At 42.1% G+C, this 26,321-nt stretch overlaps 1 protein-coding gene across 1 annotated transcript in view; it reads left to right on the top strand.

Moving 5' to 3' along the window:
- The first annotated feature begins 5,556 nt into the window (after positions 1–5,556).
- Positions 5,557–26,321, top strand: part of GRK5 (G protein-coupled receptor kinase 5) — a 146,127-nt gene continuing 125,362 nt past the window's right edge. Inside the window, exon 1 of the mRNA XM_015867417.2 lies at positions 5,557–5,886. Coding sequence (XP_015722903.1) covers positions 5,835–5,886 — 52 coding nt within the window. The 5' untranslated portion in view covers positions 5,557–5,834. The remainder of the gene's footprint in view (positions 5,887–26,321) is intronic.

Consider the following 26,321-nt stretch of genomic DNA (forward strand, 5'->3'; position numbering starts at 1 on the left):
GGAGGTGTTCTGCATGATAGTAGGGAAGATGAGCTGTTTCTATAGCCATCCTGAAATGAGGAAGGAAAGGAAAATGCAGAGCCTTAAGGATGCAGATATTCCAGGGTTAACCACAGCAGCAGTCTTAACAGCTTCCTGCATCCACCGATTTCCTTGAATTCAAACATGCATCACTATTGCTTTTGATGTGCAGCTGTTCCCTTCAGGCTTAAGATCTTCTAACAAAGCTCTGCACATGCATTTGATAACGTGGTCATAGATATGTGCTAGTTTTGTCACTAAAACAGCAGATTCTGATGTCCTCAAATGTCCCTTATTTTTTTTCCTTTGGCATTTTCCAGATGTGTTTGAGATAGAGGCTCAATTTTGATGAGGAAACACTGTCTGAAAGCACTATCTGGACAAAACTCTGTTGAGAACAGCACTGGCAGTGCGAGGGGAGCTGACTGAGTAAGAATACCTCTTACCTAAAAGTTAGAGGCATTCTTCCTTATTTATCTGAAAATATATCAGACTAAGGGTCAGCTGTGTTGTAGCCTGTAGCCTTTGGAGCCTCCAGGAAGAGCAGTGGATGAAGAGAGCAAAAGCAGTTGTTAAGAACTACGTCTGCTGTAGAGTTTAGGGAGAGGTTCCAGCAGAGCAGCAAGCAGTGGAGCTAGGAAAAGGACAACTACAGAGCAATAACTGATGGCAAAGAGCAACAAAATAGCAACAGGCACTTATTGGGCCAGCTCCAGCTGCTAAGGAGTATCAGGCACTTATTGGGCCAGCTCCTTAAACAGCCATACAGAGTGTCACATCTGCATTCACATCTACTGAAATGGTACCCCCTTCACATCAAGAGAGGAGCTCTCCCAACAGTGACTTCTCCAAGGCTGGGCAGCAGACTGCGAGGTAAGGATACATCTGGGTGTAGGGAAAAGCGATGGCAGACAACCAGTTCTAAATTACCCCCCCTTCAAAAAGGGTGATAGTCACAGCCCAGTCAGAAATAAAAATAGATTTGCTTATCTGTCCTAAGGACCAGAGCTTACTAAATACTTCAACAAAATAGATCTCTAGGTAGAGATTGCTTCTTTGTGACAGCCAACCCTTAAATAAGGTTAGAGAGGGGTGAAAACCTGTAGTCACACAGGTGATTTTCTTCCACCTGTGCTCCCAGGTCTCTCTGTCCCTTCACCAGGTGCTCAGTCATTGGTTCAGGCTGTGACTTAGCAATCCCCATACACCCAGCTAAAGCAGTTCTTTTCCCTCAGCTGCAGGCGCTGTATTGTAGCAGCAAAAATAAGGGACTATTGCTCGGATTTCCTGAGGATGGTTGTCTCACTAACAGATGATTATTCACAATTTCTAAGTTGATATATTCTAAAATTGTGTTTTCCCCCCTCCCCGGAAAGCTGTATTTGTTTAAAACTCTTTGTTTAAACACTTGGCATGCAGGTGGGGAAATATTGCTCACGCTTTGTTATGAAGGCAGCATAACTAAGTTTCCAAGAGTTCTAGGCAATATCTTAAGCTACCGCCATCTAGAACAAGGGGTTATTTTCCATTTTGCTTTTTACTGGGCATCCCAGAGTTGTTCCTTTTCCTCTGTACCAGTACTAATGCAGGCTGGAGCAGCTGCTAAACCTGGTTCTTCTTGCCATCTGTAGTTAGAATAAATTTACCAAGTGGTGTCATGTGCACATCTGTCTCAGCATCTTGGTTTTCTGCTTTGCCGTGTCACCGTGCACTTGTAAAATCACAGTGTTATTGAGATTATGGTATTAAAAAAATAGACTGAGGAAACCACAGGGCCCGGCCTCATCTCATCCTGCAGTGATGGACCGCCCAACGTTTGGAAATGGAGAGAAACTACAGGGACATCAACATTTCCATGTAAATTAAAGCAAAAAGTTGGGTTTGAGAAAATGATGCATCACCCCGTGGCTGTTGGTAGATGGCAGCCTCTGTCCTTATGCTAAAGGGCTCAGTAAAAGGTCACAGCTGCCCGTAAATGCTCTCATGGGCCTGTGTGCCCCCACCTGCTGCTACAGCATCTTGGTGGGAGGTGAAAAAAACTGTATTTCAAATGCAATCTAGCTAAGAGGTAATCGTGAGCAAGCCTTACTGCATTCATTATGTATTGTAACATGGAGTTGGGTGATAGCCTCTGTTAGGGTATGTTTGCAATTGATAAGCACAGGCAAGCCCCTTTTTGACATCTGATTCACCTGGGACCTTATCCTGGTGTGCCCAGCAGGCTGCACGGAGGCCGAGCTCTTTTTCTCTGGTGGTAGGAGAGAACTGGGTGTGTTGCCGCTGTGCTTCTGGCAGGAGCTGCGTGAGCCCACCCTGTCGATGACTCATCCCTTAAAGTGGCTCAGAATATCACACTCTGCTTTGCTGCTTTCCTATCCTTATTACGCTGATGCATTTGGGTCTCACACGGCATTGGCATTTCATTTACAAACCTCTCTTCTCCCATAAAACAAAGATGGCTGCCAGCCCCGCTTCAGCCTGGTGTTCAGCACTCAAAAAGTGTTTTCCTGAGCCTTTATTGAATGGCTTCAGATGAAAGGTGTTTTGTTTGAAAGCTGAATAACCACAGTAAGCTCTATAGAAAGCACATTTTTAAGTTTAACAGGCTATTTTTTTATAGCCTCTTTTTTCATTTTCTTCAAAAATTGGCTGTTTCTGCATACAACTCAAACTACATTTTTACTCTTTGCACTTCACAAATGCTGTATTAGGATCTTTAGACCTGAAAAGAAGACCTGTGTGTATTACCTGCCATGCTGTCTTTCAGTCTATTCTCTCATATTTGAGCACCATAGTTTACAACAGTGGATAAAATAAGATAAACAGAACAAACTCATAGGTTTCCTGATAACAAGCAGTTCATTTTCCCCTCTCTCACACCGGCTGTTCACTAAACCAGGCATAGCAAAGCCTGAATTAAGAGTCTGTGTTGTTGGAATTAAAAAATGACATAAGTAAATGTGCCTCTTTCTAATCTTTTGTTGTTGTTTTTGTGAACTAGGTGTTCAAGATGACACAAGAATGAAGATACAGCTCTAAGAAAGTCATAAGGTAAGATAATGTTACAGTGAGTTTTGAAAATACCAATGTATGGACTTCAGGTGACGTAGCCCTGTGCAGTGACAACTGACCTGTCAGTCCATAGGGAGTATGACAGGGGCCGTCCCTCAGAACCCTGTACTTCAGCACAGCCTTGTGTTATGTTTAGGATTTAAAGGCTGAGTTAGGAAATGGAGATGAGGGAGGACAGTCTGTGTTGCTTTATTATTCAAAGCAGGCATTGTGATAGCGAACACAACTCCTTCATGTTCTAGGGCACCGAAGTGTCTCAGATGTATTGGAAACAGGTTTTATATTCTTAAACACTAAAAGGATCGTTAAGAAGACCCGCTCCATTGTTCTTACTGATAAACCCAAAGTTAAAACTGCTGCCCTCTGTATAGTTGTGTTACTCTGACAAACGTTTCTGTAAAACTTCAGCAGTCCATTAGTAGAGCTCAGCTTCCTACTGCCTGCACTCAGCCACATTTCAGTTCAGTGACTGCTTCTCATCTTCAAAGCAAAGTCATCCAGCTTAGTGTCAGTAACCACTCGGGCAGCAGCACAGCGTTCTGTTTTGTGGCTGTCCCTGTTTCTGAAAGGACCGTGTAACTGTGCCTTTGGGTTCTGGAACGCAAAGTACTTAAGAGCTGTGCCAGTTCTGAATACCAAGTAGCTTGTGGGATCTCCACGCACCATATAGACCTTTTGTGACTCTTTTGATCGTTCTACTACTTACTCCATCAGGAACTAAACAAACATTCACAAAATATTCAGGACAACATCAGCACTCTGAAGTCATACATCTGTTTCATAGGGCAGCACTGCAGATGACTGTGCGTAGCACTGAAGCACGGAGTAGCTACAGATACTAGATAAAAGAGGAACATTGGAGTCCTCAGATGTATGTGCTGCTTTTCAAGTGCTTGGCCACCCAAACTTAAGATCTGTGAGTGCCTTTCTTCTCATGGGGACCTGTATAAAGGTTATGCACCAAACCTAATTGGTGTTCTCTGTGCAATAAGGCCCTTCCCACTGAATAACCTGGTCCTGGGGCGTGCAAGCACATCAACATCCCACTGCTACCAGCAGACGTTATGCATGCTGATACATCTTGTAGGAAACAATGTGTAAGATGCAAATATTCCTTTTTCCCTTTGGAGATGGGGGTTGTCTGTTACATTAAAAATGTTGTATGAAATAAAAGATGGAGCTGAGTTTTCCAGTGCCAGTCATACTGGCATCCAGTGCTGGTGCTGCCCTTTTAGTGGGAGGCTGCAGTGATGTGAAATGCACTTATAACTCAAACATAATTTGCTCTGCTTACAAGTGACCATCAGTCCTTGCACTGAAGTGGTCAAACAACATGCAGGGCAGACACCCTTTAGGAACCTCATTTCTATGCTCAGGCTCTGGTTTCCAGGAAGCAATTTTTCCCTCAAGAATTATTTAATCAGAGAAAAATCTTCCGGTACTTAAGAGACACAACTGCTGTTGTATAGAAATGGGCATTACAGAGGAAGTAGCCACAACATGGCAGGGCTACCAGACAGTGAGCATTTTCTGAAACAAAGTAGAGAGAACAGGGAATAAATATGGTGCACAGCGGCGTCCTGGCTAAAACAGGAGCAAGGTTTCCCACCTTTGACAGTCAGACAGAAAGAAAGTGTGAATTGTAGCTATACTGGCCTCACATCCAAGGTATCATTTATTCAGTGCATTTATTGCTTATATTGTTCATTTGTTATTTGTTTCTGTGTTGATAAAATACAGTCAGCAGCAGTTTGCAGGTCCTGCCATTGCAAATCACTTCTGTCTGGCTGTAGGAAGAAAGATGATCAGTGGGAAAAGAAAGAAAGAAAGATAGAAAAGCAGGGAGATAAAAATAAGTGCCGTCTATGTGCCCCTAACAAGAAACTGCATGTTGAGTCCATTTGTTCCGCATGGATTTAATCAATGCAATGCTGATGGGGGAAGAGTGTTGGTGAGTGCGATGGGTGGTTTTTATTCCGCTTGCTCTGCCTGACCTGCTCAATGTTCTATCGATCCACCTTGTTGCCAGGAAAACCAGAATCCTGCTGACACGAGCATCTGTCTCGTACGGGCAGAAGAAGATTGATGTCGCAGCCTAGCGTTTCAAAACAACTTTCCCCCAAATGGCCGATGTCTCGAGCAACCTCTTACAGGGATGAAAACCCCAAAATAGCGGCCGAACAGCCGTGCAGGGCAACGCGGGTCCGGCCGAGCTCCGCGCCGCTGGGTGGCGCCCGGCACCCGGCCGAGCTCCGCGCCTCGCCCCCTCCTGCCCGCGGAGCTCCGCGCCCTGCCGCGCTGCGCCCCGCCGAGCTCCCCCCGCCCTGCGGGACTGCCCCGGGGGCTGCCCCCGGCCGGACCGCGGATCCGGCCCCCCGGCCGCACGTCCCGGCGTTCCCGGCTCCGGCGACGGGGATGGCGCCTGCGCGGGGCTGCGGGGCCGCTCGGCGGTGCCACACCCCCGGGGGAGGGAGGCAGGAGAACCCGAGCCCTCAAACCGCCGGGGAGGCGGCGGGGCGGAGGATGGAGTAGCGGGGCGAGGCGCCGAGGGAGCAGATAGCGCGGGGAGCGCCGCCTCCGCCCGGCTGAAGCTCTGCGGGCGGAGGAAGGAGAGGAAGGGATCATGCGAGGGGGGCTAGCGCGTTAGGGGCACGAGCGGATGGTCGCCCGGAGGCTCCGCACCTAGGGAGCGTGACGTCCTGCTGCTGTGCCGCCGCTACCTACGCTGCCCGAGCTCGTCAATGGAGCTGGAAAACATCGTTGCTAACACCGTCTTGTTGAAAGCCAGGGAAGGTGAGAGAGCGGCGGAAGGGAGCCGGAGCATCCCCGGCACGGGCGGCCCTCCGACCCCGGGGTGCGGGAGGTGGGGGCTGAGCGCCGGTCCCGGTGGCGGCTGTCGGTGTCCATGTGGTGGAGCTGGTGCTGGAAAAGGCTCCTCTGAACCGGAGCCTCGCTTCCAAGGAAAAGATCGATTTCCCCCCGCTGCGAGGAGGTTTGGGAAAGGAAGCGAGCGAGGTTGCGGAGATTACAACATTCGCCCATCTCTTCCTTCCCTCTTCCCGCTGCCCCCCCCCCCCCCCAAATCTGGTCCCACAGTTTGTGCTATTTCAGCGTCTATTGTTAAAGGTCAGCTGCAGATGCATTCATTCAGAAGGGCTTAGCAAATCTGCGAATAGCTTTCCGCGCTGCGATGTGACCGGCGGGATCGTATCGCTTCAATGTACAGTCATTGCCTTATTCGGCGTTATTAGGTGATACCATGTTGCCGCAAACATGTCCATTGTTGAGAGCCGCCTGTCCCCAGCCCGCCCCGCACGGAGCCGGGGCTGAGCTCGGAGCTGCGGGCGCCCCGCGCTGCCCGAGAGATGCTCCGGGACCGCGGACACCGCTCCGTACACCTGAAAAACGCGCCGGGATCGCGGCTGCACGGCGGCGATGGGCACCCGCTGACAGCCCCGCAACAGCCGTGAGCCCCGGGACGAAGCCCAGCCGCTGAGAGGTGCTTCCCTCCCACCGCTACTCATGGGAGCGGGGTGTCCCCGGGCGCTGCCCGTACCCGAGGGTCGGAGGGGGGCAGCATCCCCCGGCTGTGGGCAGCGCCACGCACCAGCGTCTGACGCTTGTAGCATCACTGCCAAGGTGAGCAAGAGGCTTTCTGCCGTCTCTAGCACCGGTGGGGTGGGTGTCAGGTCTGAGGCTGGAGATGTACAAGTGAAGCAGTGTTGGTTTCGTACAAGAGTGTTCCAGTGGTGTTCTCCTGGAGTGCTCCCGTCGTTGGGAAAAATAGTTCAAATGGTCTAACAGTGTTTATATAACTCATGGGGTGTTGAACTTGTGAGGCTTAGCTAAAGAGTAAAGTCCTGAGATTCTTCAGAAAAAATCTCTGCTATAAATAATAAGGGCAAAGGTATTTTTCCATGGAGCCGACCGGTGGGTTGTAACTCTGCCTTCTCATAGGTAATTACTGTCTAATGTTGTCAGTGCTGTTTAGGACGCAATTGTTCCTACCAGCAGCATAGTACTGGTTTAGATTTCAGAAGACTTTAGGAATATTTGAAAGGACTGGTATTAATTACACGTATTATGTGGTGTTGTCTGAGGGCCAACATTTTGCAAGCAATTTTAAATATGCCATTCGATTTTAAGGCCTTCTCCCATTCTCGGCAAGATGGTAACAGTGATGTCGCTATTATGTGCGAGTTGTATTAAAGAAGCTGTCAGCTATCTCCCAAATGGCCGAGCTTTATCAGGGTGTATTGCAAACTGTATTCTGACTTTTCTTCTAAGTATGTACGAAGTTCCAACCACTTCTTTTTTTTTTTTTTTTTTTGAGGGATGGAAGAAGTGATATTTTATATATATATTTAATTCTGCCTTCATTTCAAAGAAATTAATGAAGACTTGTCTACCCAGTGTCACTCAGCCAAAGGTCTTAGCCGTGTGTCTCCAAGTTTTCACTTACTGTGTATAAGCTTCTGTGAGTAAAATATACTTAAAATTTGCAAGGAGTAACATTAAGTGTGTCATTACAGATGGTCTTCAATACGCTGTCCATCTTCTCCAAGGGTAAAACTGAGTTAATATATTGAAGATTGTGGTATCTAAAAGTAGGTTTGTTCCAGATCCTGTAGGCTCGATGGGTGGATGTAGATGGGCGGACTTGTAGCCACAGCCAAGTACCTGTGTGTTTCTACTTGTTAAGTCAAAAGCAAAAGCTGTCTTAGCTCAACAAGGTGGTTGCTGGTGCCTGCAATGTGATACTTAATGCCAAATGAAGCAAAATAATGGGGTCAGTTCAGCAGACACTAGTAAAAGTAGAGGTTTTATCACACAGAGGGAGAGGCAAAGCCAATTATGGCATAAAAAAATACATTTCAAAAGGAGGTGGAGGTGGATCTGCAATGCTAAGTCCAGTAGCAAGGATGTTTGTAAAGGCCTCGGGAGTAGGGCTGAGTGACCACCACAAGCGTTTTCTAGCAAATATTGGTTTAAATTTTGCAACTCATTTGCTTTGGCCATGGAAAAGGCTTTTCTGTGGTCCCCTGTTTAAGTTCCTTTGTGTTTTACTACAGCAATCACCAATGCAAAGTGATTTTTTTTTTTTTTCTTTTGAGCTGAAGTACTGGGAAGCAAATTTTATAACTATTATACAAATGCTTTCACCAGGATCCTGAAGATTACAGAGAGAAGCACAGCCATTAACTGATGCCATGTGAAACGTGAGTAATCTTACAGAGCAACAAAATGTATTTCACTGAATAATTTCAAGCAGAGAATAAATATCAGGGAATTGTCACCCGTTTGCAGAATAAAATGTAGTACTCAGGGACACTACTTGTACTCAGCACAGGAAAGAAAAAAAAAGAGGAGTTTTATTGCATTTCAAAGTTCATTTGTAATTCACTATGAATAAATTTATGCTATTTCCTCAATTATCGTTTCTCACATAAAATTCCATTACACAGATGGCCAATCCCTGTTAGGACTGAGTAGGAAATGTATCTGGTTTAATTACATGACCAAGTAGGTGTTTGGGACCATCTCTTATTGCCTACAGAAGGGAACGAGCAGAGAAGGGAAAACAAGAAAGATGAAAATCATAGAAAGAACAGCAAAATAATAACAACTGCAGTCATTTCAAGTTGAATAAGAACACGATCTTGTGAGGTGGTGAAACTTTTATCTGAATCTTTTAATTAGTCTTCTTGTTTCTGAGTCTCAACAATCGTGTTGATAAGCTGCTAAAAGTGGATCCAGGTTCATGAATGAGTCCTAATTCACTTTCCCAGACTATTTGGTAGAGGGTCTCATCAGAACCAAGGGGCTGCTGGGAGGGCCGTGGGTTGGCCAAGGACTCTCCCAGAATTTCAGAGGAACTTCAACAGCCCCAGCAAAGAGAAATTAAAACAGTATAGTTGTGAATAGTCTACTCTCTGCCATGATCTGTTATTTCCTGGCCATAGTATCAGTCCTCTTTCATATCATCTGCCTCTTCTCTGCACATTATTTTTTCTTAGACAAGCTGAAATACATTTTAAAACTCGCATGCAACTTGGCTTTAATAAATACCCAGATCCTTAAAAACAAACGGGTTAAAAAAAAGACAGAAAACAAAACCGTGAAGAAACAAAACAAACAACCCCCCCAGTTCCCACTACTTTATAGTTTTAGTGATAACTATATTAGTCATCGTTATTATTAGTCTTAAAACAACCAGTCTGGAGCACAACCAGACAAATGATTTGCTTTGAGGTCCCTTCCAACCCACCCTGTTGGTAGGGTTGCCATCCACTAGATCAGGCTGCCCCAGGGCCCCAACCAGCCTGCCTCCAGAGGTGGACTATCCACAACTTCTTTTGGCAGCCTGTGCTAGTGCTTCACTGCTCTCCAAGTGAAGAATTTCTTCCTAATGTTTCATCTGAATCTCACTTCTTTTAGTTTAAAGCCATTCCCCCTTGCCCTGTCACTATCAATTTGTGTAAGAAGTTATTCCCCTTCCTGCTTCTAAGCTCCCTGCAAGTACTGGGAGGCTGCAATGAGATCTCCCCAGAGCCATCTCTACTCCAAGTCCAACTCCTTCAACCTTTCTTCATCAGTGAGGTGCTCCAGCCCTTTGATCATCTTCATGGCCTTCTTTTGGGCCCACTCCAATAGCTCCACATCTTTCTTGTGCTGTGAGTGCAGTACAGTGGGTGGTGATTCACAAGGGTAGAGAGGGGCAATCACCTTTTGTGCCCTGCTGGCCACCCTTCTTTTGATGTAGCCCAGGATACATCTGGCTTTCCAAGCTGCAAGTGCGTACTGATGGCTCACATCCAGCTTTTCATCCACCAGAACCTCCCATGCTTTCTCTGTAGGGCTGCCCTCAATGAATTCTTCTCCCAGTCTGTATCGTATCTGGGATTGCCCTGCAATGCAACAACATCTTGCACTTGTTGTTGTTGAACCTCCTTAGATGTACATGGGCCCACTTTGTTTTCTAAAGTGCAGACTTTCAAGTGTAAACCTGATAAAAGGGAAAAGTGTTGCAACTATTAAAACAAAACAAAATATATATTTTTTCTTTTTTATATAGACTTGGATTCTAAAACAAACTTACTCATGGCCTTGGATCATCCAGAAGGGGCAATGTGCTTTCATATATCTCAAGAGTTTTTTGAGGACTGCACACTGATGCCATATAACACACAAAATGTGCCTGCTTTTTAAACTGCTGTATTTTTAGCTTGCTTTTGCAGGATGATCACAGGAGTGATTTGTGCATGTCCTTATTGGCAAAAGACTAGCTATAAATCCTAAACAAGAAGCGTGATTGCTTTCCAAGAACTTGGCTGCAGAGCAATTGGAAAAAGGGCAGTGAAACAATGAAAAACATATTTCGAAGGGAAGTAGGTGACTATAGCGACAGCCAGAATCCCATGGAGAATATGATTATTGCAGCTTACCTCTAGCAAATTCATTAATCAATGCTTTGAGTGCAGAATCTGAAGTCCTGTCCTGTATCCATTGACATAAAAACAAATTACTTTGTAAGGACAATGTTGTCTATATAAGCAGAGGAAGCTCTCATACAGTAACTCAGTTTTTGGAGTTCATAAGAAATTCTCATCACTGCAGTAGCTTAGGAGGAGGAAATAAAATACAAATAAAAAACCTGAATCAGCTTTACTTCAGATGTGAGAGGGTGATTTTAAGTTATAACCATTTCTTTTTGAAAAAAAGTATCCAGAAGAAGTCAGAATATTTCATTATATTTCTGATCAAGGAAATTCAGTAAACAAGAGTCTTCAGGCCTATGTGAAAAGAGTGTGCAAGTTTGATACAAATATCTCCAATCAAACTTCCTTACTACATAGGGAGGACTGTGCCCCTGTGTGTTTGCTGTTGCTGTTGGTTCTGTGCTGTCGTTTTCTAATTGATATCAGTTCTAGTAAGTTCACAGGCATTTAAGAATGTGTTTTTTACGGAGTTGGGGTGGTCTCAGATTAACACACAGAAGCTACCATCTAGTCAGGCTTCTGGAACAGTTGTTAACTATGGAGGTTTGAACAGAGATCACAGAATTGTTGGGGTTGGAAGAGACCTCTAGAGATCATTGAGTCCAACCCCCTGTCAAAAGAGGTTCCTTACAGCAAGCTGCTATGGAGACTGCCTGTATTTGTTATCAGTATGTTCCTTTCTGAACTTTTTGCTGGAACTGTCCATATAGCAAAGAATTGTCAGCATTTATCCTAAACATAGGTATAACTTCATGGCTATATGCAACTTTCTGTATGAATTAAATATCTAAATATCTGAATGCAGTGTTCTTAGGGATGTTCCACCAAGTGTTTTTAGCCGCCAGCAGCAGTTGGACTAAGTTGATGCCTGTGTCTTTATGACAAACAACTCTAAGATGAAAGCCCCAGCTGAGGTCTGACTCTGAGAACCGGGGGCTGTCCCACATGTGTCGGTTCCTCCCACAGCTGGGCACATGGCTGGCTCGCTTTGAAGGCAATGAAGGGTCAACATCTAAAGAGGAGGGCAGCAGCTCTCATTTTTGTGTTTCTAGGCATTCTGGTACAATGTGTTACTACTTGATCTCCATTTGAAAAAAATATAAACAAAACCCAACACCCAACAACAGAAAAGCCTGCATCATTTCAGTCTTTGTGGAGGTTATCTATTTCCCTTTCCATGCATGGCTGTACTAGCTAAAATATGTTTATGAACTCTTCCCCAAAATCAAAAGCTGGATATCTGTGTGCTGGGGACTTTGCTAGTAAAGAAGGGCTTGAAACCTTAACCCTATGTTCAGGCTTGCTAGTATGGATGTGCCGCAGTCCTGATGAAGTCGAATTCAAAGCGTCAGGATGTGTGCAGGGTCCTTCTGCTTTTGCAGTGACAGAAGGTGTATTTTATTGCTGGTTAACACTTTATTTTTAGGCATATGGATGATTCTTCTCCTGTACTATTTTTGTGCTGGTGTTACTTTGTGAATGACTTCTGATTTGTGTGCTTCCAAAGAAAACCAGTGAAGCTCTAATTCAAGCGCAAGAAGTGGTGCTAAAGTCAATGGGATAAAACAACAGAAAAATCACGTCAGGATCCATATCCAAATCATTGAAAAAGTTCAGAAGCAGATGATTTAGCAAGGAAGGTAGTGTCTTTATACAATAGTAGTCAAAACCAAACCAGAGTTCCTCTTCTTTTAGAGCTGGTTGGAAGCAGTAGCCTTCCATTCAGTTTTTGCCAATGAAAATGGGAGCTAATGAGCTACCTGGTGCTCATTAGATTTTCCCGGAGTCTTTACTCCAAAAATATTGTATGAGTTTTCTGTGCAGCAGTGAGAGAACCAATTGCTCTTCATTTTTACAGGTACGTGATCTAAACAATAACAAGATGGCATGATCTTAACATTACTATAGAACCTTAGGATGTGAAATTAAATTTAAAGGCTAGTGAAAGAAAGTAACCTGCAGTTTATTTGTACTTGGTTGGATTATTTTTTGAATATTTTTACTTAGAGAATTTATAAATGCATACTGCTTTGTGATTAGGCAGAGAACGAAACAAATACCCTGAAGAAAATATTGCAAAGATAATGGATATTCTGTTTTGTTTAAAGAAAAATCCGTAGCCTTAAAGGGAAAGGATGGAACATGGGTGAGGGGTAGGCTGGAGGAGGCTAAGAAGTCTTTAGAGTTGGCTCAGCTGCGCCAAGTTTGAAGAACATCTCTTCAAATCTGCTTGAAGGTACTGTCAAAAGCATTTTTCCAAGGAAGATGGACAGATTAGACTAGAAGTACACACAAGTACTGAAGTCTCAATTCTGACCTGAGATTAAATAATGCAAATAATATTAATGAAGGTAGGGTGGCTGTCTGTCCTCTGGGATGAAAACAACTATCATCTCAGCGCCGCAGTGAAGACTGTATTATCTCCATCACTTCCACTCTTTAGAAGTGTGTTCAGCATATCTGAGCAGCGCCATTGACTTCCTTGCACGGACAGCTTGCTTGGGGGTGTTCTGCAAGGCTGAGACCTCCAGGATCACTCTCTTTGAGTCAGTAAAGCTACACTGACAGAACTGAAGTGAAACAAATGATTAATGACTGTTAGGAAAGGCCTACTGTGTTGCTTTGTCCCTTGTCCTCCAGGCATGTTTTCTGTTTTAAACCATTTTGGTATTAAACAGACTCAAACTGTGCACTTCTCTCTTGAGAAATTTTTTTTGGCAGCATGAGAAATCTTCTTGACTGTTCTGATTAAATTTTCCTTATTCTCATCTCATCCTTTCTCATATGATTCCTTTTTCAAATAGTTTTCATACTCCTGTTACTTTGTCTTGCTGGTTTAACAGCTTTTCTCTCTTCCTTCCAGCTGGTCAGCTTGGATGGTGCAGATTTTGTGCAGTCACTCCTCAGGACAAATTCATTCCCAGCAGTGGCTTCCTAGGAGGTGTGCCTAGGGATAGAACCTGTTGTGCAGGCAGGTTGAGTCTGGTCTTACTGGCCCACCACAAAGTTGGATGAAATAACTGGTCTAATGCAGAGGGGCCCGGGCAATACAAGAGGGACTACATCAGGATATTTCTGATCGGTTTCTGTGAGTGAAGTTGCTTATGGAGTCCCCCATTCACCAGAGGTTGCCAAAGAGGCAGTTCATAAGCAGTAGCAACAATTTTTGTATTGGCTGAATATTCATAATTTCACTATAAGCTCAGCATTTCCCAGTAGGCTGAGGTTATATTACAAGTTGCAGAAGTTACCTTATGTCTGTACAATACCATTTTTACTTAACTACGCAAAGGGTCAGGCTGCCTCTTGTTGGGTGTGCAGCATGCTGAGTGCTAGGATGCTGTTTCCTAGTTCTCAATACTCCAAGACTATTCTGCTCTTCCTAGCAGCCTTCTCCCAACAAATACATTTGTACTATTTTATTTCCTCTCTTTGTTGTAGAATTTTAATATTTTTTCTAGACTGAAATTTCTTTTTTGTATTCTTACCCCTTTTAAAATCTTTTTAATCTTCCCACTTTGCTTTTCCTGTACTCTGACAACACTTCTGAATTTGCTAGATCTTTAACATAGTGTTTAAAACATGCTTAACTAATTTGAATTAGATGTCACTGTACTGGACATATCTCAGGCTTCATATAATTTCTCCCTGGTATTGTCCTTGATTGTTCTTTAGTCAGTGCTGAGTCTGTGTGACAATGCTCCTATATAAAATGAGTAAAAATTTATTTTCCACGCATGTGTTATGGGAGACCTTCATAATTCTACAGGAAGTATTTTATTCCAGGGAATGTTTTCAAATTCAGGAAGCCATCTAGTGTGTCATAGGAAAGGGGCTACCTGCCAGGAGGACAGAGAAACTGTGACACTACAGTTGTATTCACTTGGCAGCATCTGCAGAAGGGAATGATGGAGATTTTCTCCCAGTGAGAAAGGAGGGAGAAAAAAAAGAGAGAGAGAAATGCAGCTGGAAGAATAGAAGATTCAGAAATGAAGGGAAGATATCAGCCATGCAAAGTTCAAACAGCACCAGTGAGTCCTTAGTGATGTTTCTGTCAAAATACCCCTGTAGGCAATGCAAGGGAAGTGACATCTTTAACAAGCAGATGAGCTGGGAAGGATGGATGCTAGGCTAAATCATCATTTAGCCAAGGTTGCCAAAATATAGCTAGAACCAAGATATATATATTTCATATTGGTACTGCTCACTGCTTGTCATTCTGCTTTCTCTTGCATTTCTGCTATTTTTTCTCCCTGCTGCTTTTCTTCCTTCTCCTCTTAAGTTTTATTTCTTACCAAACATGAAGGTTAGATTGACTGAATGAAACTGAATAAAAATTCAGGCTGCCTTTTTCCATGTTCAGATTTTTATTTTTTTTTTAATTTGTTTTTTAGTTCAGTGCTCCTTATGTCTATGAAGTTGTTTGCCTTTGGTCCAGAAGATTCCAGTGATAGGTATGGTAGAAATCAATTCAGTGATCTTGGTACTTATATGGCAAACATTTCTCCAGCAAAAAATCAGTGAGTCAACTTTCCTGCCCTCTTTTGAGAAGCATGGTGCAAAAATGCAATTGTTCACCCTGCAAGTTCTGCAGAAAACGTTACTTAGGTAACAATTAGAGAAAATTAAGAGAATCTGAACACCCAGCCGTAATCCTACTATTAAAGGAAGGACAGTTGTCCAGTGCAACATTTGTATTCAGTACATTTTTTGCACCACTTTCCAAGAGTTGGGACCGTTCTATGAATAAACCCTTTCTGTTTCCTTCCATAGCGATTTCCCATGTACATTTAATCTCCAAGTCATTATTTTGTGTTTTCTGAGGATGCCAAGTTATAAATCATGCATTGACTGAAAATTATTCATAAAACACACATCTGGGAAAGTCTGTTCTTTGTTTATTTTGCCAGCAGCTAAGTTTTAGGAAGAATTATTCAGATGACTTATATGTGACGTAAGCTTCTCTCAGTGTTACTGTATACCTTGCCTGGAAGCTTAGTGCTGTTAGAGTGCATCTCCTTTCCCTCTTTGCTCAATCAAAGACAGTGGTTCAGGAATTAAAAAGCAAACTTACAGTTCCTGGTGTGGAGGGCTGGACCTATAAGAGTACAAATGTGCTCAAAGCGAAGCTGCTTCTTGCCCTGTAATGTTGACAGACACTGAATAGCAGCAGGTGCTTGCAGAATGGCATACACAGAATGACCCTTTCTCCAGGTGGGAAGGTTCAAGTCTACTCTTTGTCCCTTTTCATCTCCTAATTCTGTATCCTTTCTGAAATGAGTGATAAACACTACCCTTGTACTGAGGCACAACTTGGTGCCTGTTCACCATGGACAGTGACAGTGATGCTGAGTGCTTTATCCTCTGCTCTTTTCATGATTTTTCTTAACTGTTGTGCTTTTGTTTTCTGTTTTTCACTATCAGAGGTGTTCATTACTGGGGAATACTGACAGCAACCTCAGAAATTTGTCTGCGGAGATGAAATGTTTAATTTCATTTGTTCTGTATAGCATGAGTTGTTTTCTTTCATGAGCAAAACTGTGCTGACACAGAATTGCAACCTTTTTTTTTTCATCCTTTGAGTGATTCAGTTCTGCAACATACTTTTGCAGCTCTTTGCAGGCTGCTTTTGTTACAACTGTCCTGAAGAAATTAATCTTGGCAGGAAATGTCATCTTGTTATTTATCTATTTTCCAGACTATTTATGAATACACTGAGTAGTCCAAGTCCTATCGTAGATCTCTGGCACACCACTGTCTGCCTTGCTTCATTGTAAAATTCTTATCCTTTATTTCCAATCTTGCCAACTATTACTAACTCACAAGAGGTTCTCTTCTCACAAAACAGTTGACTTTCAACAGAAATTGTTCAGAAATTAGCTTTCAAAAAAAAAAAAAAAAAAAAAACAAAACAAAAAAAAAAAAAAAAAAAAAGCCACTTTTGAAATCCAAGTATATGTGTACTGAACAGTCCTCGCAGGTAGGTGATGTAGTATATTGGTGGCATTTCTGTATTGGAGTGTGGAGAAAGTCTGGCTGTATTATCCATCTAGATGTAGTCTAATGAGTTTTGAACAGAAGATGATAATCGCATCCCTCAATCTACAGACTATCTTGATGTTCAAACAGCCCAAGATATTGCTGGCTTTCCTTGCTGCTAGGCATGCTGCTGGCTCATGCTCAATGTGATGTTTTCTGTACCCTTGGGCCTTTTAAACAGAGCTGCTCTTGGATATGAGAATATTGTGTGAGACAGAATAGAAAGTGTTGCTAAAATCAACTTAAATAATAACAACTGCTCTTCCTCTTGTCCACAAAACCAGTTGTTACATTGAAGAAGGCAGGCAGGCTAGTAAGAAATGATTTATTGTTGGTAAATTCATGATGACTGTGCCTGGTCTCCTTTCTGTGCCCAGAATATGCTATCAGATGACCCTATAACTGAAGTGAAATTGACTGACTATGCTGTCCCGAATCATCCAGATGTTCAGGTGTTGAAGACATCCTAGTTTTTTTGCATCTCCATTAACCTGATCTAAATACTTCAAGCCTCCAGCATCATTTTCTCTGGATGTACCTCAAGGATTTCCTTCTACGTAGTGGCAGAATTAATGTCTTGTCAAGAGGATGGATGGGCAAATTTTTCTCAAGGAGAAGCTTTTTCTAGCCAAGGTACAGTGATAGGTCAGCATCTTGTACAACTGTCAGGCTGCTTAGACTGAAGTAAGACCCACCTGCCCAAACTTTGACTACTATTAGGTTGTTCTAGAGGTAGAGAAGAAAAGCAAAAAGCTGTGAAGGAGATTGGAATTTGCCAAATGATGGCAGTATTAAAAAGAGCCATCCTATGACATCTGATGATTGGTCAAAAAATCAAAGTTGCATGAAGAGCTGAAAGAAAAGATTCCATGTGAACACGGTTAAAATGGGTGGTGTTGGAATCTACCCATCTAAACTGACGTTCTGAAGCTGTCTGTAAGGTCAGCAATCACTTTGAGGTTGTGGTGTGTTCCAGTAGGCTTGGCCACAATCTGTTTAAAAAAAATAAACCCAAAGCAAGTCTCTCCCCAAATCCAGCTAATCCTGTGGGTTTTGGGTAATTATTCTGTACTCTGTGTGCATTAAATACTTGCCTCTATCTGCACATACGTCAGATGTACAAAGCCCAGAACCAAACTCTTTCACCAAACAGTCTGACATGAAATCTCTATCAGGTTGCACTATGCTTGTTGTTTTGGCTAATGCAGTTCTCCAGCTGTAAAATGTTTGTTTGTCTGTGAAAAGACTACAAAGTGGAAAAACTTTGATGGAGTCGGCATATTGTTTTCTTTTTCTTTTTTGGAATTCTGTTTGCCTTCAGCTTTCATGGGGATCGCATCATTTTTCCTGGATGCCATAAGTATTCGAAGTTTAGAGTGGCTGCCAGTGTGAGCAGTACAGGTATGAGCCATGCTCTGCTCATAAGCCCCTTGTGGTGGTCTCCACTGAAAACAGACTGTCTGAAAATAACAGCACAACGTGACTGCACAGCACATCCGTGCTTTACACTGCTTTTAGCTAAAGTTGCTAATATTTTATTCTTGCTCATTAGCAGATTGTGGGCTGAATAATACCAGGACGCTGGGATTATTCACAAAGTGGAGTGGAGTAAGTAAATGGAAGGTGCATGAACTTAGCTGGGAAAGGATATAGAGAAATATGTTATTTCTTGAGTGACCTCTCTAAGACTTCCTTGTGGTGGTTGGTATAAACAAACTGGTAATTGGAAATTTTAGAATAAATAAAAAAGGCAGCTTTTAAAAACCTGCATATGTGCTCTATAATATAACCTTCCAAAATGAAGCTCAAATCTATATGCTACAAATCCTTTGCAAGGGAATTGTTAGAATATGTTTTTGAGCAAACATTTACCAGCTGTGTGAAGGTATGAAGCTTGTTTAGTAGCCCAGAAATATTTTACAAGGTGAGGACAGAGTGTGCTTTTGTTCAGGGTCCCTGGTCTAAATTTTCAAAACAAGTTATCAGTTTCTATTTATATTTCAGTTTTTACATACAGTGGATGGAGAAGAAATTAAAATGCAGAGTGAAATACTGGATATTAGACGTTGTTAAAATGTATGTTCTATGCTAGAAAGAGCTGAATCATAGCATCACTCAGGTTGGAAAAGACCTTAAAGAGCATGAAATCCAACCACAACCTAACCATTCTACCCTAACTCTAACAGCCTTCTGCTAAATCATGTTCCCGAGCACCACCTCCAGACAGTTTATAAACACATTCAGGGCTGGTGACTCAACCATCTCCCTGGGGAGCCTATTGCAGTGCTTAACAAGGTTTTCTGTAAAGTTTTTCCTGATATCCAACCTAAACCTTGCCTGGCACAACTTGAAATGTGAATGACCTGGTGTATAAGGGCTAGAGACAGAGGAGGATAGGCAGCAAGGCTTTGATCTCTGCACTTTGTTAATCTCAGTGCTCGAGGTTATCACTCAGATGTTGGAATACATCTTCATGTTTCCGAAGGGGAATCACAGAAAGGTTGTGACTGTGTGAATCTGTTAGTGCAGGTGCAATCTGCAAGCTGCCATTCCATAGACACTGAAGGAGGTAAATGCATTTCAGATGTGAATAGTCCTGTAAGGTGAACAATTAGTTGACAGAGGCAATCTAAGCAATTTTTCATCAAAGTAAATGGTTCCCATCCTCAGCTCTAGCCTCCTTGTGTAGTAAAAGTCCCATTTTCTATAAGTACTTGGAGGGCCTGGCTCCTAATTCTGGCAAATGATCCTGAGAAGACCGTTTTAAGGGAGATTTTGCTAGTTCCATTAAGCAGATGAAGAGATTTGCAGATACTTCTCTTCACTAACATAGATCTGCACTCTGTTATCGTTGGATCTTTTAATCTGGTTTGATTGCAGATCACTGTGAACTACTCTAGTATCCCTGCAGATGAAGTTTTACTTGATCTCAGTAGATCTTAGTTCAACTGGAAGAAAAAGCCGATTTTTAGTATTACGCAATTTTGTACGGGAGTGAATTTCCCTCTTATTGTTTTCTTCTGAGGGGGGAAGAGGAAGGGGAACAATTTGTTAGGAATCAGTTGTTTTGACTTAAAAGAAGGGGAGAAAATGGCATCTTCCAATAAATATATATTTTTATTAAAGTCTGATACTGTGACAAATAGTTTAGACTTAGAACTTCATTCTCGGTATGTAAGCAGAGCAACCCCGCTGAGATTTGTGTGCACTGTGAAGATTAATGAAATATACTTTATAAAGACAGGCAATGATTCACTGAGTAAAAATAGGCAGCATCTTACAGGGCTTATAAACACAGCTATTAATTTTAGGACTAAAATCTTATATTCTTTTTTTGTCTTAGTCTGAGAAAACTGCCACTGATCTCTGTGGCACTGTTCAGTGGGTGCAAATATACCTCCTAGATTTTAAAAGTGGCCAGGGTTGCATTTTTGCTTACGTGTTTTATCTATTCTCTGAAATCCCTTTATGATATTTTTACTGTATAAAATATTCATCTCTTCCATTTTCATCCATCCTCTTCGCCGCAAACCCTCCTTAATACATTTGCTGCAGTCTGTTAGCAATAGCAATTACAAAAGGAGCCACAGTTATCATGCTTCTCCTTTTCTACCTACCTACCTCAGGGTTTTGCAGTCTAGAAAGTACTCCTTGGTGTGAGTCACTAAATAGATCTTGTGATTTATTTTTTGCAGTGTTGATTGTGCTTAAGGCTTAGGCTGCTGCTGTACTTCACTTTTGATTTGAAGGAAAGGGAATGATTTTCCTTTTTCCTCTCATAACCTCAGGTGTTGTAATTTTTCATCATTCTTTTCAGTGTCAGAGAGCAGCTTTCTTTGGCTTGATACAGTATGGTGGCGATCATCCCAACAGCTCCTGTCTTGGTCTTCTGCATGAAGTCTATGTCTTCTTCCAAAAGAAGGAAGCTACAAAATTTGAATAAGAGCCGAAGGCTTGGCTCAGGCTCAAATATATTACATTTTCTTTAATGGAACACACCATTATTTTCTGTTGAACCCACTAACCAATAGTTACTTTCTTTTTAAGGTGAAAGCACAAATAGCCATATTTGGCTGCCAGCTCTTTTCGCTTGTAAGCCAGTGAGGTGAGCATAGAGATCACAAATAGAGTTTGCTGTTGCCTGCCTATATGAGCTGGAGGAAGAAGGTGACATGGCAGCCTGGAGATAGGAAGAAGGTAGAGAGATACAAGTCAGAAGGAATATGATGAGCAGTACAGGTTTGCCAACAGAAGTGATAGAATGACACGAAAATTTAGTTTTTCTTCAGTTTTCTCAACCTTCATATTTACTGCTGTTACTGTTCTTGCGAGTGCTTTATTTTTAGATTAAAGACAGGAATCATTCATTTTTTACACAGTGACCTGCCTATAGGAATCAATCTAGTTGACCTCACCAATATCTGCGTATTTAGAAAGTGTAAGTGAATGCCTGGTCTTCCATGACAGAAATCTGAAACAACTGGCATAGACATAATGGCGGTGTGCCCCCATTTTGCCTTGCTTTTAAAAGCATAGCAGTGTTACTGGACAAGCAGACTCCTTACCAGAGGTATTCCATCTCACAAATGTTGCAACATAGTGAGATATGATGGGAATTTCCAGCAGGACACGTGCCATAATTATGATGTCGTTTATAAATGTTCCCATCTGTAGCTGTCTAAGTCTACATGGTGTTGTTCTACATGATTTTCATGAGGACATAATAGCATTGTGTATCTTCTGATACTAGAATGCGAGCAGACCACTGAGCACTGCTTTGGGTTGTGCACAGCAGGACTGCCACAGCAGGTTTTGGTTTTTTGCCTTGCAAGTTGTGTCAGATGAGGCTGGAGAATAGGAGAGCAGTCTCTGCCACCAGTTGGCTTTGAACATCTGAGTCAACTGCATAATCTCTCATGGTCAGAATGGCTTCTAAAACAGATCTGTAAAGCAGCTGAACTCAAGGACCTGGTGAAGTGAGTATCAGTACAGATACTTATGTTATGTGGAAAACATAGAATGTACAACTAAATTCCCTTCTGTTGTAGAGCTGTATGGTGTTTTTTTCTTTTTTTTTTTTATTTCTATGTATAAATCAGCATATTTCATTAGCTTTGTAGTAATTTTTAATACTTGGATCTGTGTATTCCACAGTAACTTACCCTCATTATTCAGGAATCATCCCCTAGTTAATTGCTATGACTAATTTTTCAGCTTGGTTCTTTTATTAGCTGCGCCATGTAAGGAAATAAAAAATGCATGTCATCATTAGTTATCTTACAGAGCAATCGTGATTAATGGCACACTAATGTCCAAACAGATCAAGGAACATTCCTGTAGTTGACACCCAAGCAAATTTTTCTTGGAAGGCACTGGAGACTTTGGCTGATGAGAACTTCAGGACTGAGATCAGATCTTTCTTTCTGCTCTAAATTGAGTAATATCACAAATCCAGGTGAATTCTTTCTGCTTCTTCCTGGTATTTTGGGAGACTACTCCTTTTTTTGATGTATCCTATTGTGTTCTTTCCAAAATGTGGGATAGCACACACATCTCACGTTTTCCTGAATGTCCCTATTCATCACCAACTTTATTTATTTTTTTCTTTATAGGAATAGTTTAATTGTTGAAAAATTTTTCAAAGCTTTTCAAAATTTTTGTTTTGCCTTCCAAGTTTCGGGCTGTTCTGTGCTGACGTGAAAGGGAGTGGGCGCACACCTTCAAATCAGTGCTGTCCTGCTAAGTTTATAACCCATAGCAAATCATCGTTTCAGCTTTCAGTGATGGTTAAATGCATATTGCTACAAAATTCTTTAGTGTGCATTTAACTTTTTCTTGTGAAATTAGCTGCCATTGCCTGTGTCAGCAGCTCCATAATTTCACAGAAGTAGCCCTCAATGTTTCCTGTCCTCTTTATGAACTTTAGAAATATTATTTCTTTACTCCTCATGCTTGTAAACGGGCAAGTGCAGGATCCCTCAGTGCTGCTGAGGACAAACACAGCGAGGGATGCCGTCTCTTCTCTGAAGGGCAGAGGTCACACAGGAGGCCAGGCAAGGGACAGCAGCAGGATTGAGGTCCTTTGCAGCAGGGCTCAACTCTGCGCTGCAGAGCAAGCTGTCCTCTCAGCATAACACTCTTGTTTAAATTCTTGCAAGTATGTCCATAACTGAGAAGTTTTACCGTAGTTTTCATGGCGTGGTGGTGTTGGTTGCAGAGCTGCTGGCTTCCTGAAGAAAATTTCCCAAGCAGATTAAGATCTGATGTTTTCTAAAGGACAAATATGGTCAAATACAGTGGAAAACAAGGGCTCCTGCTGCTACTGCTACTTACTGAACCTACAGCTGAATTCAGATGGATCGTGCTGTCCATGCCATATGAAAGCAGTGAGATTCACATGATTTTTGATGAAGAATGAAATCATTACATGAATAGCAAAGAGCTACTCTGGAAATCACTGAAGAACTGACACATAGAAACCTGCAGCTCCCAAGAACCCTGTTTTTATTTTAATCTTTTCCATGCCTAAAAAGTTAAGCCAGTATATCATTCACCAGTTACATTATGCTTCACATAATAACATTCTTTCATCCTCTCAAACTATGATTTAAGATTTTGGCTTTGTGGGATATGTGCAGGTAAAATGTTATCTCAGGCACTGCAGTATCAATGTAGGCTTTTGCTGCCAGCTGCTTTAAGATCCTGCATCTCAGATTGGGTGGTTTCAGACTGCACAAATTGTTATTTCAGACGCATTTTAAAATTGCAATCAAAATATTTGGTTGCAAGATTAATATTATAAAGACTAATAAAGTAGAAATGAATCACGTGTGGTGAGTGGTTTTTCTCTCACCCTGATACTTCTGCCAGCTGACCGATGGCTGGCGGTACTTGCACTGAGCTCAGTGGTGACCCCAACTACCAGGCATGGAAAACAGTGGTTTGGTACAAAAGGAAATGAAGAACAAGTCATCTTCCTGCACAGCCTTTTGTTTCAAAGGGTTTTTGGAGGTTCACAAAAAAAATAGGGTTCTGCAAGCCAAGAGGGGATGGTTTGGGGCAAACAACTTCACCTCCACCACAGCTGTCTCCAGTTAGCAACAAATAGAAGAATGTATTGTAAATACTAAGTATATTGCTTGAACTCCTGTAAGACGAAGAGCATGTATCTGTAGATTTGGTTAATAAATAATTGCAGTGTAAAATTAAAAATATGGAAAATATTTCCTTTTCTGATTTCTAAGTTATAAAATTAAAAGATTTATTAACACAGTTGCATACTACAAAAACAAACAAACAAAACTAGAGTATGTGCAGGTGATTAAAGGTATTTTTCACCTATGAATAACTTATCTCCCAAACCCCTACGAATGGAGAAATTTCTATATGTGGATGGTTCATCTCTCTTCCACAGAGAATATATGTGACTCCAGAGCCAACTTCTGAAAGGTGACTTGCAAGTAAAATCTGTGAGAGTTTCAAGAATTTATCTTAGATCATTGTTCCGTGAGGCAGCCATCCACAACTCAGTCTGCCTTAAGGACAAGTCTGGGACCTGTTTCCAAAGTATATGAACAGCCGCAGTTTCTGTCAATTGGCAGCTGGGGACCTGAAATATCTGTTATTTTTTAGAGCGAGTCCGCCATGCTGCTGTCTGTGATTTAGAAGGGTAGTGTTTGCAAATCATTATAAAAACTTCCTTTTGTTTCATTTTGTAAGCTGTGTGATTTGGCTGGTGCGCAGGATGTCGTTAAACTCAAGGGTATGAGGCGTAATGGTTTTGTTTTAAAATCACAGTTTTAATGCATTTTAAGCGTTTTGAGCTCCAGAGGCATTCTTAGAACATGGAACATTTCTCATCTACCAAAACTAAGGTTGAATTGAGCTGTGTTGTTGTTTTTAAGAAAGTAACACCTTTCAGGCTATCGTTTTCTGTAAAATCTTTCTAAATATTTTTCTGAAGACTTTTCTAAACTAAAATGTTGACCAGATGTGACAGGCTCCCATATTCAGGACAGAATATTTTGATGCTGCAGATGCTGAAGAAGTAATTCTTTCTTAACTACTTTACCGTCTGTTTAACTGGCTTTCTGGCATCGCTGCCTTATGCTGCTCCATGTCGAGTCAGGGTATTATTTTATTTGGTTTAGAACATGCATTTGGGGCAGGTTTTTGCACCTCCCATGTATGAATGATACCATAGACGGGGCTTCTTAGCCTAAGACAAATACCAGTGGAGTCTGATGGGAAACGTGCCGCCCTAATAGATGTGCTGTTATGCCCTGTTGAATTTTGTTGTAGTATTTATTTTGCTCAGAAAGAGAAAACAAGTAATTAGCCAAGAAAGCTCACAGCTGCATTGCATACTCCCTTCTCTCCTATATATACACAGCCTATTGGTATATACAAAACTGGCATTAGTTAAATGTAAATAGATTATTTTCCTGTAAAATACTTTCAGTATTGAATGGGGATGAAAGCAATAAGTTTCCTTGGGAATCCTCATTATTTAGGGTTTAAGTTTGGATTTGGGATTCTAAAGCCCTTTGTGTTTCCCTGCAGTGTGCAGTGTCTCCATCAATTTGGATTTTTTGTTACTTTGTTTTGCGCATTTATTCAGACTTGTCAGGAGATGGGGTGCAGTTTCTGGAATTGTAGCCAGCTCGTTGCTTACATTAAGGTTGGTGTTTCTAGATGGTGTGGCTGCAAAACCCCAACCTGAACTTTCTCGAACCTCAGTCAGAGGTATCTGATCCCCTGCTGCCTGATGTTATGGAAGTCCTGAAATCATAGATCTGAGATGAGTTTTATCTTCTTTTTGAAAAGAGAAGTACTATATCCAGGAATGAAAAAGACGTTTTTCCTACCCAAAATTACCAGAAGAAACCTTTCTTTGTGTAGATGCTTGGCAGTAGCTGCAGTCCCACCACGTACCAAACCTCTGTGCACTGCACAGCTACATCTCTGCTGTGCTTTGCTTCAGCACCAACCCCTTATTTTGGCTTCAGACTCTTCCTTGGAGTAGCCTGGGAGCCTCTGTGTGTCACAACTTTCTGCTCATATCATCCCAGCTCAGTTCCAGCTTCTTTTGTTGTTATCATCTCCCATTTTGACTTCTTGCCACAACATTCTCTATAGCATGTGCACCTCTCATCAAACCAAAATAGCTGCCCACTTGCAGAGCTGGCTGTGCACCAGGCTTCAGTCATGTGCAGTCACAACTACACTGTTGTCTGCTACTCTTGGTGTAAAATCACAGGCCGTGTCCTTTCGACACCAGCAGTTACTGCCCGGTGTATGGCTGTGACAAGTAGCAAGTGGCACAGTGCAGTTCCTGATGGGGATGCCTGACGTTCCAGGCCTAGCAGGATAACATCTTCACATGGTGCTCTGTGTTCTGCACGGCCTTGAACAACATTCACATAAGCTCTCTGCATTTTATTTTAAAAGGGTGGAAAGGTGATTTGTCTTTAGATAAGACAGAACAGATTGGCTTACATAAACTGCATGAAATGTAGCAGTCCTACCCTTCAGTATGCTCACAGTAGGAACAATCTAATGAATTCCCCATTCCCGTTCCTGTGGAGCAGCTCAGAAGAATGCAGTTTTCTAGCTGAGTGAAACGTGCTTCCTTTCTGCTTCTGTACCTTTTAACAGTCGCCTTTTTTGTTCAGCTAGTCCCTTATTATC

Source organism: Coturnix japonica, chromosome 6 (assembly GCF_001577835.2).
Source record: "Coturnix japonica isolate 7356 chromosome 6, Coturnix japonica 2.1, whole genome shotgun sequence".
Taxonomy (NCBI): Eukaryota; Metazoa; Chordata; class Aves; order Galliformes; family Phasianidae; genus Coturnix; species Coturnix japonica.